This window comes from Babylonia areolata, chromosome 11, assembly GCF_041734735.1.
Source record: "Babylonia areolata isolate BAREFJ2019XMU chromosome 11, ASM4173473v1, whole genome shotgun sequence".
In the NCBI taxonomy this organism is placed as follows: Eukaryota; Metazoa; Mollusca; class Gastropoda; order Neogastropoda; family Buccinidae; genus Babylonia; species Babylonia areolata.
Window position 1 is genome coordinate 11073776 of NC_134886.1, and position 17506 is coordinate 11091281.

General features: G+C 40.5%; 1 protein-coding gene across 3 annotated transcripts in view; it reads left to right on the forward strand.

Moving 5' to 3' along the window:
* LOC143287517 (dynamin-like GTPase OPA1, mitochondrial) overlaps positions 1-17506 on the forward strand; it is a 54681-nt gene that overhangs the window by 6235 nt on the left and 30940 nt on the right. Inside the window, exons 3-15 of one of the 3 annotated variants that reach the window (XM_076595559.1) lie at positions 29-166; positions 1492-1573; positions 4108-4158; positions 5182-5220; positions 6757-6842; positions 7860-7916; positions 11833-11937; positions 12906-12992; positions 14629-14705; positions 15003-15120; positions 15733-15807; positions 16091-16162; positions 16728-16827. In XM_076595559.1, coding sequence (XP_076451674.1) covers positions 29-166; positions 1492-1573; positions 4108-4158; positions 5182-5220; positions 6757-6842; positions 7860-7916; positions 11833-11937; positions 12906-12992; positions 14629-14705; positions 15003-15120; positions 15733-15807; positions 16091-16162; positions 16728-16827 — 1087 coding nt within the window. The remainder of the gene's footprint in view (positions 1-28; positions 167-1491; positions 1574-4107; positions 4159-5181; positions 5221-6756; positions 6843-7859; positions 7917-11832; positions 11938-12905; positions 12993-14628; positions 14706-15002; positions 15121-15732; positions 15808-16090; positions 16163-16727; positions 16828-17506) is intronic. The other 2 variants (XM_076595560.1, XM_076595561.1) reach the window with 2 other exon arrangements.

The window sequence follows — 17506 nt, forward strand, 5'->3', positions numbered from 1 at the left end:
TGGGAAGAACATATATGGTTGTGTGCAGAAACTGGAAGAGCTGAAGCAATACCTGCCAGACATGGAGTGGTTGAAGGACTACATACCAGAGTCTGATACCCTGCAGCAGGCTTCAGAGTCGCTTCGCCGAATGGTGTCCAGCATTCATGACAAGTTCCCAGAGAAGGTGACTGCCTTTGATGGCATAATAAGATTAGACTTCGGTATTGGTGGTGGTTTGTTGCCATTGAGTGATGTGATAAGGATTTCTTTTGGTGGTTTCACTTATCTTTTTTTGATGTTGGTGGGTTTTTTTGGGTTTTTTGTGGGGTTGTTTTTTTGGGTTTTTTTATGTGTGTTGTTTTTGTTTTGTTTTGTGGGGGAGGGGTCTGGGTGGTTGGTATAGGGTGAAAATTGTTGGTGGATGGTGGAAGAGATGGTGGCGGTATTGTAAATTTGGGGTTTGGGGGTGTTTTTTTTACCTTGCACTTCCCAACAGTGTCGCACCATCATGTTTTTGTGTGCCATCTATTACATTTCTTTTTCTGTGAAAGTGTTTTTTTTTGTATTAATAAACAAAACAAAAAATAAACAAACAAACAAAAGAACAAAAACACCAATGCTCCATTTGGCTGTTGAACAACTTTTGCGTTAAAAAAACAAAAACAAAAAACAAGTCCTGCTTTTGTGGACTGGCCAGCTGACTTGTGTACATTTATAATAAAGACATTTTTTGGACAAGCTTCCTTTCTTTTTTCTTTTCTTTCTTTTTCCCATCAAAACCTTTATCATACTATGTATATTATTTATATATATGGCGAGAGAGTCATATTTATGGCATGTCCAAAGTATTTGTTGAATGTTCTGGTCCTGCATTATAAAAAGAATATCTGTCTTTTACAGTAATTTTCTTCTTTTTTTAACATTGCGTTCGTTGCAATAATTCTGTGAATTATCTGAATTTAGAACTACGTTAGTTTTACTTCTTGTATTTTAGAATTTTTATTGAGATGGACAGTCAGCTTTTGCCCTTGACAACGCTTTCTTGCTGTGGGTTCTCTTACATGCACTAAATGCATGCTGCACATGGAACCTCCATTTATCATCTCATCCAACAGACAAACACCCAGACCATTACTCAAGGTCAAGTGGAGGGGGGGATGAAAATCATGGTCCCCATGATCCATTTGATAATAGAAACTCGGACACTTGCTTCCGAATTGGGTGTTGTACAAATCCACTGTTCCACAGTGTGTGTTTGTGTGTGTGTGTGAATTTTGTTCCAGCAGTGATTTTTTTTTTTTTATTTACTTCCTTCTTTATTTGGAGGGAGATTACAACTTCAAGACAGGAAGAATAGGGAAAATGGGAGTAATCTTGTGCATGTCCTGACAAATTTCTGTGACAGTTTGCCTGTCCTTGTGATAATGATACACAAGTATACTTTTACAACAACTGCTGGTCTGTTATTGGAGGCTCGCTGTTTCAGAATCCTGTGTGTCATGTGTGCAGGGATGGCTGAAGAGAGGGGTGGAAGACTTCAACCTTTGGCTGGATGCCTCAGGGACCAGTCTGTCCGCTGCCTTGTCCAGGGGTAAGTCCTCCCCGCTTGTTCTTCTGGAGCAGTGGAAGTATACCACTGGGGGCTTTCTTTTCTTCTCTGTGTACAGAAGAATAAAAGAAGACTTTTTTAAGGGAGAAGCAAGAGTTATAGAATATAGGGAAAGGTGGCTGAAAGTGAAACAGATTTATGACACCTTTACTTTTTCTCAGCAAGATGAGGAGAATGTAAAGTATGGATTACTAGGTTATATAAGACTGGGCAAAGTAATGTATGACAGGGGAAAGGGAGAAAGTGTGAAACAAAGTGGTGCAAATAACAGATAAGAGACAAAGAAAATGATGTAAAGTTAGGGGAAGAGAGTGAAGCAAAGCTAGACAAGGGAGGGAGGTGGTGTTTGATGGCCATGGTAGCGCCACCATTGGAAAGTGCTGCCTTTTGAAATACAGACAGTAGCTCTGCAGAGGGAACACATGCACTTTGATCTATATAAATTTATCATTTACAGATATAATGTATTCCTTGGGATATACAGATATCAAAGTAAAGATGTAGTAAATGTATAGGCTGAGAAAAAGCACTGCTTTGGATGCAGTCGTTTCATTGTTTGATGAGGCTTCAGTACAGGTGAACCATGCTTTTGGAGGGTATGATTATGGTAATCTTCTTGTTTGTTCTGAATGCAGCCCTGGGATGACCTTAATTGCTGGTTTGATTATGAATCATTTTAATGAATGAATTGGAATGAGATCTGTGTCAAAGTAAATGGGGAGTAGGAACAAAGCCAGCACATGCAATTCAAAGAGGTTGGTTGAGGGTGGGATAGTTTGGGTGATGTGTATTGTGTTTCTGAATAACACTGTATAATTTTTGTTACATTATTTCTGTCAGGACTTGTGTTCATGAATAAGATCACAGTAATGAAAATATTTAAATTTTAGTAAGCACACTTTTGCAGAGTATACTATAACACTTGTGCCAAAGATGTTTATGAAGTGTAGATGATGAGAAAACTGTTGATGCAGAAAAGAGTGAAAAACCCTTGTGGTATGCTTCTGACTGTCTTTGTACTACTGTGTGGTTGAAAGATTGAATCTTTATCTTTGCTGTTGTCATCTGGTGTATATTTAATAACTGTTTATTTTACAGAAATCACTTTCCTTACCATTGTTGTTACTGTGAGTCTGTGATACCTTTGTCAGCATCAGAAATTGGTTCCTTTGTGTTTGTTTGTTATGCTTTTTCCTTGAAGTAATAACTTAGAAGTGAACTGAAAAAGAAAAAATCAGTAATAAAAGTTTAGTTCCAGTGTCATGCTGTCAGTAGTGGCCAGCTCTGAATTTAGATCCTAGGGACATCTTTGATTAGCATATAATTACCTATGTGCTTGGAGCAGGCTTCACTGGCTGAGGTGAACTCTAATTAACATATTCTGATATTGACCTTTTCCTCCATTTTAGTAATCATGACCTTATTATCTGGAACAATATATAAACTGCACGTTGTTATTTGTGGCATTTAGGAAGAATTGTTAAAAATGTAAAGAAAATAAAGAAGCTGTAAATTGGGAGATATTGGGACAGGCTCATAAATCTTTGGACGGGAAGTATTTTTGCCAGGAAGTGGGAATGGATTTGTTTGTTGTTTTTTTTTGTTTTTGTTTTTGTTTTAAGTAAAATGAAATAAGAGAACACCCATATTATAAGACAGAGGGAAAAGCCATTGGATATTTACAGTTTGAGAGACAGTGAGAGCAGTAAGCATGAAGCATGGTCTGCAGAGCCTGAATGGCAGTAATAGTCATTATGTTGCATTCACAATAGTATAACAGCATGTATATATGTCTTGTATATTTCCCTGTTCTTATTACCTGTTGAACATTGCGCATCAATGTACGCGGCAGTTGAGTGGTTGGTGTTGGATGACCTTGTCATTGGTCTGAAAAGTCTGTGAATCAAATCCTTGTAACTTCCTAAGGATTTAGGGTGGAAATTTTTCCTGTCTCCCAGGTTAACATTTATGTAAACCTTCCCATGCCTTCAGGTGAACTCCTTACAAGTATGTAAACATGCAGAAGATCAAATATATGTGATAAAGATCCTGTAATATATCATTTCATGTCAGTGTACCATGGAAACAATGAAGACACCCAGCATGCACCTACTGCTGACAACAGACTGTGGCTGCCTAAATGGCAGTGTACTTTTGTATTTGGAGAAACTGATATTTATTTCAGAACAAAATAATTTGAGCCATGCTTACAACCCAGTTAACAAAGTATAATGCTTGCAGGCATCAAGAGCTCCGGAAACTAAAGGCAAAAGGGTTAAAGATCAACTGTTGTGTGGCAAAATATAGCACACACAGCAAAAATGAGTGTTGATGCTGGTTAACGTTTTATATCATGACAATCAGATCTGGCAGCTTGAAATGCAGTGAGATTATGATTAGCACTTGTTTTGGCCTGTTTTTTTCAATGGCTTGCCAACAGCCACTTTTAAGGCCAAAACGTTCAGTTTAGGATGACGATGACATGTGAATCTTCATCTTGATCTGCTTCCCCTTAGGACTGGGTGATGCGATGCTCATTTACCAGGCGGCCAGTAAACCCGTGACAGGTTGGTACATGGTTTCCATTCACCTTCTTTGTGCAGAGTTGTGTTTGCCAACCGCCAGCTTTTCCTGGTATGGTCCTTGTTGGTGTTTTGATTCTTGAGCATTTTCTTGTTGACATTTAACTTGGAATGTTGTTGCATTGTTTTGATTTTGTTATGTTGATTTTTGTTTTGTTCTTGGTGTCAGGCATGGGTCTGTTATTTGAAATCAAGAATAAGCAAATGTTATGACCAGTTGGCCTTGAACATATGCTCTTCAGCAACATTGTCAGCATAGGGTGCTCACTTAAAAATGTACATATAGATACACACGTGAGCGTGCACACACACACACACACACACACACACACACACACACACACACTTCAATACATGCACACACACACATGCATACACGCACACACCTATGCATGCAAACACACACACACACACGCACGCACGCACGCACGCACGCATGCATGCATGCATGCATGCATGCATGCATACACACACCCATGCATGCAAACAATCACACACATGCATGCACATGCATATGCACATGCTTATGCACACATTTTCATGCATGTGCATCAACATACAATACAAACATTGGCTTGCATAACTTGTTACATATCCCGACATGCCCATAGTTGTCAACATCAATATCTTTACAAACATGTAATGATGTAGTCATTATATGCTTCAGCACACATGTATATACATGTAGACACATAGACACTGGCATGTGTACATCTCCCTCAACAGGCGTGCACACACATGCAAGCACGCACACACATCTCTCTCTAAATCAACAGAATTATCTCTTGACTCACTATGAAGTGAGTTTAGTAGTCTGCTAATCTTATTCCTATAACAGCAAATACCACTTCTCCATGTCATTTATTTTTCCTTTTTGGACACTTGTGTATACGTTTGATAGAATTTCTCTTGTGTACCATGCCTGGCTGTTTGGACAGTTTTATTCCTCCTTGTGCATGGTTTTATGCTTACAATTTCATGTTGGTGTTTGCTCATTTTGTGTTACAGTGCGCGAGAGATCTAGTACAGAAGGAAAGAGTGTGCAAGGTACATTCTCTTTCAGTTTGATTCTGAAGAATATTAACTTTTGTCTCAAAATGTTAAGAAAACTAATCCATCCCATGTTTAATACTTATTAGGTTGATTTAATTGGTATATTACAGGATGATGAATTGTGTATTATAGTTTCATACGTACTTTCTGTAGCTGATTTTCATCTGAACAGAGATCATTTCTCATACAGTGGCATATATTTAAGTGACACACTGTGCATGGAGTAGTCTTTAGCATTCCTGTTTGTTACAATGATAAACTATTTGTAGAAGATGATGATTATGATGATGGTATCTAATAGTAATTATGACAGTACCAATGATGTTTTTATGTTGATGACTATGATAAAATATTTTTCACTCCATTCCTCTTGCACAGTATAGAAGTGTGAGCACAGACACACAGTACACATACACACACACACACACACACACACACACACACACACACACACACACACACACACACACATATTGACATTGACACATGCACATAGACACCACACAAACATTTACACATAAGCATACACAGACATACATGCATGCGTGCGCATGCATGCACACGTGCACACACACATGCGCACGAGTACAGACACACACTTGGACACATGCACATATTTACCACACATCCACACACATAGACCCACATGTATGCACACCCACCCACAAACCACATGAGCATGCATGCAAACGCGCGCGCACGCGCGCGCACACACACACACACACACACACACACACACACACACACTGATTATTCCTTCCAGCACACATATGAAAGAAACAAACACAAACAGCACTCAAGCAGCCAGCAAATTAATATGGACAGAAGAGAAAAATTGTGTAAATATGATATTCAGGCGGCTTGGTTTAAAGAGCTGCTTTAAAGGATGCAGTTGACTGGATTCAACAAATTTCACGTTAGTTAATTCTAGGCAGAAAGAGTTGCAAAAAAGAACACCCATGGGTTTTTTTTAGTTCAGTGTTTCTGAATTAGAGATAGAGGGCAACTGTCATTATGGGAGTATACAGGATGAGAAGAATAGAGGGAGAACAAAGAACAATTTAGAGAGAGTAACAGAGCATGGAAAGCTTTTGTTTAGTGCATACTTTTACAGCCTCATAAAGATTTTTGAAGATGGGTTGAACATGATCATGTTTACAACTACAAGCTTTGAATACCATTCTTGTTGCAGCGTTGTTGTTGGTGTTTTGGTCTTTTTTCTTTTTTCTTTTTTTTTTATGTACAGTTTTTTACGGATTGTCAAGGTTCAAAGATTGGAATAGTCAGACAGAAATAAGTAACAACAGCATTATTTGGAAAACTCAAATGCCCAGTCAAAGTATCAGTATGTGAGTTTATGATCTTTATGCTGAATCATATATATTTACTTGTGCATGCCAGCTTATACAAACATACATGAAGACACAGACTCCAGATACATACATACAGTTGAGTGGTAGGGAGGGGTAGGGGGCTGAGGAACTGTATTTCAATCCTGGAAGTCACATGGACAGTGTTTGACCCCTTCAGATGCAGACATGACCCTTGGTTTCACTGCCCCGGAGGTGGGTATGGCCACAGAGAAAGCTGATGAGGAAAGACTGGACAAGAAAAAAGTAAGTAGGCTCTGGGTTTGACCATCAGCAAAACAGTGGATTGTTTTGCTATCCCCTTGTCTCTGTCCGTCTGGTCTCAGTCCATGTTCTGTTACCATCTTCCACGATCTTTCTGTCCCTATGTATTGTGTCTTACTGTGTTTCTGTCCCTCTCTGTCTTTCTCGCTCTTTCTCTCTGTCCCTCTCTCTTTCCCTTTTGCTAGGGCTGTTCCCGTTTGTTTGCTTCCTTCCCTCTGTCACATGTCTTTTTGGTTCGTTTTTTTCCTATTTTGTTCATGCAAGAGCATGTGGCCTTTGTCCATTGCATTTCAAAGGTCAGCACCACCAGAGATCTAATGGAAGGGGAGAGGAGGGGAGAGGTGAACAATTATTTTTTCCTCAATGGGTGCTCTGTCCATGAAGCCATCATGCCATTTGCAACACCAGGAGATGTTCAGTTATCTGATCTGCTCTATGACTTTTGGTCTTTAAGTTTTCATAATTTATGCTAGGGATAGTTTATAAACATCTTCGTTCTTGTTATTTGGTCATTATGTACAAGTAGGTCAGTCTTACATCAGTGAGAGGGTTATGGTTTGTGTGTGAGTGTGTATGTTATGAGTGGGTGTTGGGTTGTTTGTGTGTTTGTGTAATATGTCAGTAGGAAAGAGGAGGGAGAGATATGTGAGACTTGGTGCTATGGGGGAGGGTTTGTCTCTGGTGTGTGTGTGTGTGTTGGAGAGGGTCGAGAGGTGGGATGTTGAAAAGTACTTCTTGGTCTCGAGTATTGCCTACCTTTTGTATGCCAGTGTATGTGTGTTTATGTAAGTGTGTGTGTGTTTGCAAGTGGGGTGGTGATATTTTGACTTGTGTGTGTTGGACAGCCTGATGAAGCCCTCGTATAGGGTAAAAGTTTCAGAAATGAAAATAAAATTAACTCTGTGGGAACTAAATAGATAGACAGATAAATATCACTTTATGTGTGTGTGTGTGGTTATATTATATCATTTTATATGTTGTTTGTGTGTGTGTCTTAAGCCGGCAGAGGACAAAAAGAGACTGGAACAAGTGCAAGACGAAATGATGCAGATACAGGTGGGTGAGAACTGGGGGACACATACATCTGTGTCTGCCTCTAATCTTGGTTGTAACCAGTCTGTCCTGTCAGTCTGTCTTTCTGTCATTGATCTGGTCTCTGGTCTCAAGTGTGTGTGTGTGTGTGTGCATGTGGTGAATTTGAGAATGTGTGTTTGTTGTGGGTTTGAGTGTACGAATGTGTGTTGTAGTTTTGAGTGCATGTGTGTGTGGTGAGTTTCAATGTGTGTTTGTTGTGGGTTTGTCCGGTAAGTTTGAGTGTGGGTATGTGTGTGGTTGGTTTGAGTGTATGTGTGTGAGGGGGTTAAGGGGGAATGCGTGTGTATAAATATGTGTTTGTGTGTGTATCTTTCTTTGGGGGGTATTTGTGTATGAAGATAGGTGTGTGTGTGTGTGTGGATTATATGTGTGTGATGTTTGTGTTTGTATATTTGTGTTCTTGGAACTGGAAGGTATATGTATGCATGTAAATATATGGGATGTGTGTTGTGGAGGTATGTATGTATATATCAGACCTGCCTAGTACTACGATTCGTCCGTAGTTTCTACGATTCAAGCCCCCTGACTACGGCACTACGGCCGAGTAAAGAAAAACTACGATTTTGCTGACCGCGAAACCACACACACACACACAGAGCAAATGCTAAGAAGCCCCACACACATTCGTCTCTGAAGAATTCGTCACTGAAGATGAACTTTCATAGCATTTGACGTCAGCGCTTCCCACCCTCCCTCCCTCCCCCACCCTCCCTCCCTCCCCCACCACCACCCAGTGTTGCTGAGATTACGTCACTGCATTGCCACCCTCCCTCCCTCCCCCACCACCACCCAGTGTTGCTGAGATTACGTCACTGCATTGCCACCCTCCCTCCCTCCCCCACCACCACCCAGTGTTGCTGAGATTACGTCACTGCATTGCCACCCTCCCTCCCTTCCCCACCACCACCCAGTGTTGCTGAGATTACGTCACTGCATTGCCACCCTCCCTCCCTTCCCCACCACCACCCAGTGTTGCTGAGATTACGTCACTTCATTGGAGATACGTCGATCCATTTACCCGCTTTACCAAACGCGCGTGCGGCCTGTCAGTTGGACGTCGGTACATTTCACGATCTCCGCGGCCGTTGTTTCTGATTCACACGCACACGCACGCACACACACGCATGCGTGCACGTGCACACACACACACACACACACACACACACCATGCATACACAGATCAACACACAGACAAACGCACACTGGCAGTTGTGCAAACACATTTACCATGCTTATATACACTACACAGACGCGCGCACATACACATATAGGCACGTACACACACACACACACACACACACACACACAAATGCGCCTTCGCACACATGCGCGCGCATACACAGACAAACGCACACTGGCAGATGTGCAAACACATTTTACCATGCTTACATACACTACACAGACATGTGCTCACATACACATACACGCGCGCGCGCACACACACGCACACACACACACACACACACACACACACACACCACGCATAATAATGATAATAATGGATACTTAATAGCACGCTATCCAGAAATCTGCTCTAGGTGCTTTACAAAAACACTTTTGTTAACATAATACATCATATCTATGTTACATACACCAAAATGTGACCACACACACACACACACACACACACACACACACACGCTGCATACATACATTTTAACATACATGTGTATCTAACAGCTACCCTAACACATACGCACACATAGGGAGGCACAAACTTACATAAACACACGCACACACAATACACATTCATATACATGCATGTAGTTATGTACACATGCATATGTATACACACATAGTCAAGCATAGCTAACGCAAAGGAAGTGGATCTGCCACAATTGAACTTATTGCTGAGGGAAAAGGTGAGTTTTGAGACGAGATTTAAAATATGCGAGGGAATCACAATGACGGAGGTAATCAGGGAGCTTGTTCCACGTCTTTGGCGATTGAAAAGAAAACGATCTGTGTCCGTAGGTCTTACTTCTGACGTGAGGTATCCTGAGAAGTCGAGTATCAGAGGAAGAACGGAGCTGGCTAGATGGGGTATAGACATGGATGAGTTCAGAAAGATACCTGGGGCCAGATCCGTTGACTGCAGAAAAGGTCAGAGTATAGCTTATAGTCTATTCGATCAGAAACAGGCAACCAGTGGAGAGACTGAAGGAGAGGAGAAACAAGGTCAAATTTAGAAGCTCTGCAAATGAGTCTGGCAGCGTTATTCTGAATTCGTTGGAGTCTGTCTAACAGATATTTGGGAAGGCCGGCCAAAAGAGAGTTGCAGTAATCCAATCTTGAGAGAACCAGAGAGCATACAAATGTCTTGGTTGCATCGGTTGAGAGATAGTGGTGGATAGAGCTGATTCTACGCAGTTCCAAATAGGCAACTTTACAGATATTCGAAATGTGCTGTTGGAAGGAAAGAGACTGGTCTAGGATTACACCAAGACTGCTAACAGAGGGAGAAAGTGAAACAGGTGTGCTATTGATCAGAACAGAGTCAGGAAAGGAAGGATGTTGACGAAACTTCTTTGGACAGGTTATCATCAATTCAGTCTTTTGATTGCAGCTTGTTGAGAGTCATCCAGTCCTTTAGGCCAGCAATGCACTCCTGTGTTAGAGTCACCAGTGCATCAAATTCAGCTATGGAAGCCGACTGATAAAGTTGTGTGTCATCAGCAAAGCTCTCATGCGACATCGTATGATGACTGATGACATCCGCCACAGGAGCCGCATACAGCACTGAGATCGACACACAGACAAACGCACACTGGGAGATGTGCAAACACAATATACCATGCTCACATACACTGCACAGACGTGCGCATACATACACGCGCGTGTACACACACACACACACACACACATACACACACACACACACAGCTGAATTGGAAAAAACCCAAAAAAACACACACACACATACACTCTTTCAGTCTCACAAACACACACACACACACACACACACACACACACAGAGCTGAATTGGAAAAACACACACACAAACATACACTCTCACTCTCTCAAACACACACACGCACACACACACACACACACACACACACACGTGTGTGCGTGAGCTCAGAGATGCTCTCTCTCTCTCTCTGGGTGTGTGTGTGTGTGTTTAAGGACATAACAGATAACCAGCTTTGCTCTCCTAATGCAGTCCCCAAGATCCCCTCGCCTGTTATGGTAAATTTCACAATTTTGGAATCTTATCTCTGCATACAGATAAAAACTAAAAGAGAGAGGAAGGGAAAGCTGTGTCATGAATAAAATAAATGATGGTAACTGTAAGTCAGCCATTTTATGTTGGTGATTTTGTCGCATGCTCCTTTTTGTCTTTGGAGATTGGTATCTCTGTATGTGATTACTGAAAGCTTCATTTGTGTTTTGCAATTAGCCCTAATTCATGTCTTGGTTAGTACAAAGAAGATGTAATGAAGAGTGTATTAAAGTGGAAATGCCGCCATGTCCATACTGTTGAAAACTACCATAAAACTACTGAAAACTGGGGTTCTGCTACTGAGAGGTAGTTGGTGGCCTAGGCAGGTCTGATATATATGTGTGTTTGGGGGTATGTTTTTGTATGTGTAGATGTATGTGTATGTGAGTGTTAAGGGGTGGTCTGTTTGTGTGTGTGTAGATGTATGTGTGTGTGTGTTTGAGGAGCTAGTGTGTGTGCACATGTATCCTGTAGGTGTGAGTGTGTTTGTGTGTGTATTTATCCATGTAAGGGTGAACATGCTTGTAACCATGCCATGGGAACTGCATTCATGAATGTTTTTTTCTAGTGATTTTCTTCTTCTCTATATAAACCCTCTCTAAATTTCCTTGTGCTGAAATTTGTTACTGTTGGAATGATCCTGATGTTGTGCAGATGCGGTATCAGAAGGAGATAGAGAGACTGGAGAAGGACAACAGGGAGCTGCGTAAACAGCTGATCCTACGGGAACAGCGCACCGGCAAACGGCGAGTCATGAAGGTGGGTGGTGTGTGGCCATCATGAAGGTTTGTGGAATGTGGTCATGATGAAGGTTTGTGGAGTGTGGTCATGATGAAGGTTTGTGGTGTGTGGTCATGAAGGTTTGTGGTGTTTGTGGCCGTCATGAGGGTTTGTAGTGTGTGGCTGTCATGAAGGTTGGTGGTGTGTGGCCATTATAAGAGTTTGTGGTGTGTGGCTGTCATGAAGGTTGGTGGTGTGTGGCCATCATGAAGTTTGGTGATCTGTGGCCAGAGGTTGGTGTGGCCAGTGTGTAAGATACACAGATAGACCTTGTATCTGCCATTTCACTGTACTTGGGTCAGAATTAACAAGTGACTTTAACCCATTCAACTCTAGGGAGATGGTTAGCCTCAGCAGGCTTCCATGCCATTCTGATGAAGAAAAAATGCTGAAAATATACTGTTTTTCCTCTAAATTACCATGGATACGTAGAAATACTGTAGAAGATAGTTCCCTTCCATTGCAGTTTATACATATGTAGGATGGTGAAAACCATTTTAATGAGACAAATTTTGACAGCAGAGCAGTGTTAGGGTGCAGGGCTCAAAGAAGTGTTTGCACCTGGTTAAAAATCTGTTTGTTTTTTTGTGTTATGGTGAAATGTTCCAAATAATAGCTGAGTTTAAACAGAATTTGAAACAAATCATGATTGACAGTGATGGCTGATATCCTGCTGAGCAACAGCATTGATCAGAGAGAAAGTCTCAGTGTGCAATGATTGCATTTGATTACCAACAGCCAGTGATTATATGATTTCACAGTTGCCGACAGTCAATGACAGCATGATATCCCAGTTGCCTAAAAAAAAAATTTTTTGAATCACCACGCTTAATTTCTCTAAGTGAGATATTAAAGTTACTCTGATTCTAATTCAGCCAGTGATACAATGATTTCCCAGTTGCCTGATGTGGTATGCAGACAGACTGACAGTGACTGTGAATGTGCAGAAATCACTGATCGACATGTACTCTGAAGTGCTGGATGAGCTGGCTCACTTTGATTCCAGTTACAACACTCAGGACAATTTGCCCCGGGTAAGTTCTTCTTCTTCTTCTTCTTCTTTCTGTTACACGACCAACATCGACTTGCCGATGACTCTGTCGTGGTTCATGCATGCTGGGTATTTTCGTGTCTCTATAACCCACTGATCACTGACATGGGTTACAGGATCTTTAACGTGCGTATTTGATCTTCTGTGTGCGTATACACACGAAGGGGGTTCAGGCACTAGCAGGTCTGCACATAATTATGTTGACCTGGGAGATTGGAAAAATCTCCACCCTTTACCCACCAGGCGCCGTTACCGTGATTCGAACCCGGGACCCTCAGATTGAAAGTCCAACGCTTCAACCACTCGGCTATTGTGCCCAGTTCAATGTGGCACAAGTCTGCTGTTGGTGAAGTTGGTATTTGTGACTGTCTTGTCTGAATTAACTGAGGAAAAAAATAGTCCACCAGCAGAGGTTGTTGTTCTTCAACATCATCATCATCACAGGGTTGTACATCCACATGGACAACAATAGCACAAGTGTCCCGACTCTCCCAAACATTTTTCCTCTTCACAATGAGGTGATTGGGACACTTAAGCCAGTCAGTCAGTATATGTTTCTGGGTCAAGTCTCAAGTTGTTAATATCAGTATGTTGCAATTAAAAATTCTACTTTATTTGAAGATTCTTCTTTATCAGCTTTAATTAATATCAAAATCATAAAAGTAACGAGTATGAAAATGAAGTTTTGAATTCTGAAAGAAAGACTTTGAACTCTTAAAAAAGATGAAGAGTAAAAATGAAACTTACTGAACATTTCTGTCCAAGTCATTTTCCCCTCTCTCTCCCCATCTACTTCTTTAGGTCATTATGTCAAAAGCTGATATGGAAAAAAAAAAAACAAGTAATTTCTTACTGATTCTGTTTATGGCCCATCATTTCCATTGACAAGCAATCTGTCAAGACTTGACAATGAACTTGAAAGGCTTCATTTACAGTTTACCAACACTGATGTTTGTTATCACAGCCACAAGTAGTAAGGGATTTGGTCATGGTTGTTTCTTACTTGAAACTGTTGGACTTGAAGATTCACAATGTTACGTCCTCTGGTGCTTTCCTGTCCAGCACATTCACAAAAGACAACACCTCCTGGTTAATTAAACACTAAGAAATAGTCTGAAACTGCCTTGAGGTTGTATGTGTACTAATGTTGGCCTTGTCCCAATTGAACAGGTAATGTGAGAACGATCAGTTAGTCATCAGTGTCATTCACATGATATCCAAGCTTACGAAAAAAAAACTTTTCAGACAGTGACCTCACCAGTGAAAAAGTAATGAACATTTGTCCTCTTCAGCAATAATATGACAGACATCTTAACACTTGATCAATTTTTGTCCGACGCTGATGTACACACTTGTCACCAATCTTAACACTTGATCAATTTTTGTCCGACGCTGATGTACACACTTGTCACCATCTTCCTTTTCTTCTTCTTTATCATGAACTCCTTTCATCTTTTTCTCTTTGTCATTATCATCTTTTTTCTTTTCCATCATTGTCTTTTTCTTCTTGTCCATCTTTTTTTTCTTTTTTTTCTTTTTTTTTATCATCTTTACGTTGTTGTTCTTCTTGTATGGCACAGAATCTTGTTGATGATGTACTCATCCATTGTGTATGGCAGGTGGTGGTGATCGGTGACCAGAGCTCTGGAAAAACCAGCGTCCTGGAAATGATTGCACAAGCTCGCATCTTCCCAAGGTAGGTTTTTATCCCTAAAAAGATAATGATCCTGAATCATTAACTTCTTTCAAAGAGAGAGAAAGAAGAGGTTTTTGGTTGTCATTGTTTTTTCATCAATTGAGATGGCAGCTTGGGGGAAGGGTAGTGGTGAGGGATTCACAAACATTTAGTGCTTGGTTTGTGAAAGTATACTTCTGGAGATATGGAAAAAGAAAAGAGAAAAAAATGGAAGAAAGATATTTTGACAGACTTTGTCACGTTGGGTTGATGTTTAATTGTTACCATTCAATCTTTTTTTCTTCTTTTTTTTCTCAGGGGCTCAGGGGAGATGATGACCCGTTCACCTGTCATGGTGACACTGAGTGAAGGCCCTTACCACGTGGCATCCTTCAGAGACAGCAGCCGGGAGTTTGACCTCACCAAAGACTCTGACGTAAGTATCAGCACTGTCTAGAAAATATTTGGATCTCAGCTTTTGATAAAAACCTCAAGAAAGAAAGCTGAAGCACAACTTTTATCTCATTCAGGGTCTGATGGGAGTAGCAAGAGTTTTATTTTTAAAATACTTGCAAAATTCAGTGTCAGGGAGATATGTTACAGAGTTTGACCTTAGTCTAACAGTTTACTGACAGAAGACTGGAGTTCAAAAGGGAGTGTAAGTACCGCATGGGATGGGTCATTGGCTTCTCGTGTCAGTGAAAACTACATTTTAAAAAAAACATTAAAAAAACATAGAAAAATGTCCATACATCTGATGAAAGTTTTTTTTTATTCTGGTTTTTGCTTCATGAAACCAAGAGGGGTTTTTTTTCACATTTTTGTTTCCCATTTGCAGATTTACTTTTTACTGTTAAATTTGTGCCATTTGAAAGGACTGGTGAGATGAGATGGGGTTAGTGGCCAGTGAGACATTCTATATGAAAACAAGGAAGATTTCTTCTTCCACCCCCACCCCCACCCCCTGCCCCCTCAAGTTAGTGGACTCATGAAGATATTTATTTTCTTTTTGCTATAGCAGATACTGTGTTCCATGTGTGTTTTGCAGTTGGCAGCTTTGAGGAGAGAGGTTGAGTTACGCATGAAGGCCAGCGTGCGTAAGGGGCAGACAGTCAGCCAGGAGGTTAGCTGCGCGCGCGCGCGCGTGTGTGTGTGTGCGTGTGAATGTGTTTTTCTGTGCATGCATGTATGTTCATGTTCAAGTATATATTTGTGCAAGTGTGCAGGAGTTTGTGCATAACAATTACTATTTTCCATAGATCAATGATTATATGAATAAAATCATGGTCACTCCCAGGAGAAAAGCATGAATTACTATTGTGTGTGAGCTGTGGACCAGAAAAGGCAGGAATGATTGAAGAACTGGTTTTGAAGCCCCAGTGTCAGTGAGACCCTTTGTATTGCAGTGTATCTCCATGTCGGTGAAGGGTCCGGGTCTACAGAGAATGGTGCTTGTGGATCTTCCAGGAATTATATCTGTGAGTATGTCTGTTCCTTGATGTCTGGTGTTGGGTTGTCAAAATGTATCTCCTTGTACAGCTTTGAATTGTGAAAATGGTTGTCTGTTAATACAGTGTTGATTGGTGAGGATGATTGGTCCAGTAGTGTTTGATTTATAGTAATACAATGTTGGGTAATGAGTAAGAAAACATATCCTTTTATAACATGGAAGGGAAGGTGGGAGAGGGAAAGATATGATCCTGTAAGAGCAAATGGGAGCAATGTAAATCTAAAGCATTTGTGTCAAGTGTATTTTTCTGTTGACATGCGTATTTCAATGCATTAATAGGCTGTGTTGTTTCCAGCACTGCAGATATTATCGTTACTGGATTATCAGTTTCCTTGACCTGTTGTGGAGGCAGATAACTCACTGAGTTAAAAAGAGAGAATGTTGAATCAGAGATATTTCATGGATTTTTTTTTAATTCATATTCCTACTCACTGTGACAGTTGTTAAATTTGACAGAGACAGTCACACATGTGTATGTAAGTGACATCTTTTCTCATAACAGTGAAAACTGAATGTGTTGTGGTGTGATTCAGACGGTGACCAATGTGATGGCCCCGGACACCAAGGATGCCATCAAGGACATATGTTCCACCTATATGGAAAACCCCAATGCCATCATTCTTTGTATTCAGGGTGAGTCCATGCTCTGTGTTGTCTTTATCAGCGTGGAGGTGTTGTGATGCACAGTGTCTGTTGAAGATGCTTCACACCTCTTTCTTCTATTCTTCACCTTTTTTTTGTAAAGATGTTGTTTTCATTATTCTTTGTATACAAGATGGTTTAATATTTTGTGACAGTGTCAAGTTGTCACATTTCACTTTGTTTGCAGGTTGCACTTTAAGATTGATTTGTTTGTTTGTAAAAAATTGAGTGTGTGTAACTCTGTTTTTGTTGCCTGTATGTATGGCTGTGTGTGTGCCCATGGAAAACTTTTAACAGAATATTTTTATCTGCTGGAAATATTTTGTCAGTCAGCTTCAAATTTGGCTTTAAAATATAACTTTTTTCTTTTCTTTTTTTTTTTTTTTGTGCTAAACTTTTGCATTTTTACTTTACAAAATGACACATTGATATCTGTATTTTCTCATTTTTAGCTAAAATGGTAATTCTGCTTAGTCTGGAACATACATTGATATGCACATCTGCCAAGAGCAGCAGAATTGTGCCATTTAATGGGACAGTCTGAATGTACAATTGGTAATAATTTAATTTTAACAGATTCACTCATCCAAATCATTGTACAGGATTGATATTTACAGTTTTCAGACCTGAATATGTGTGTGTGTCCTAAATTTTCAGACCTGAATATGTG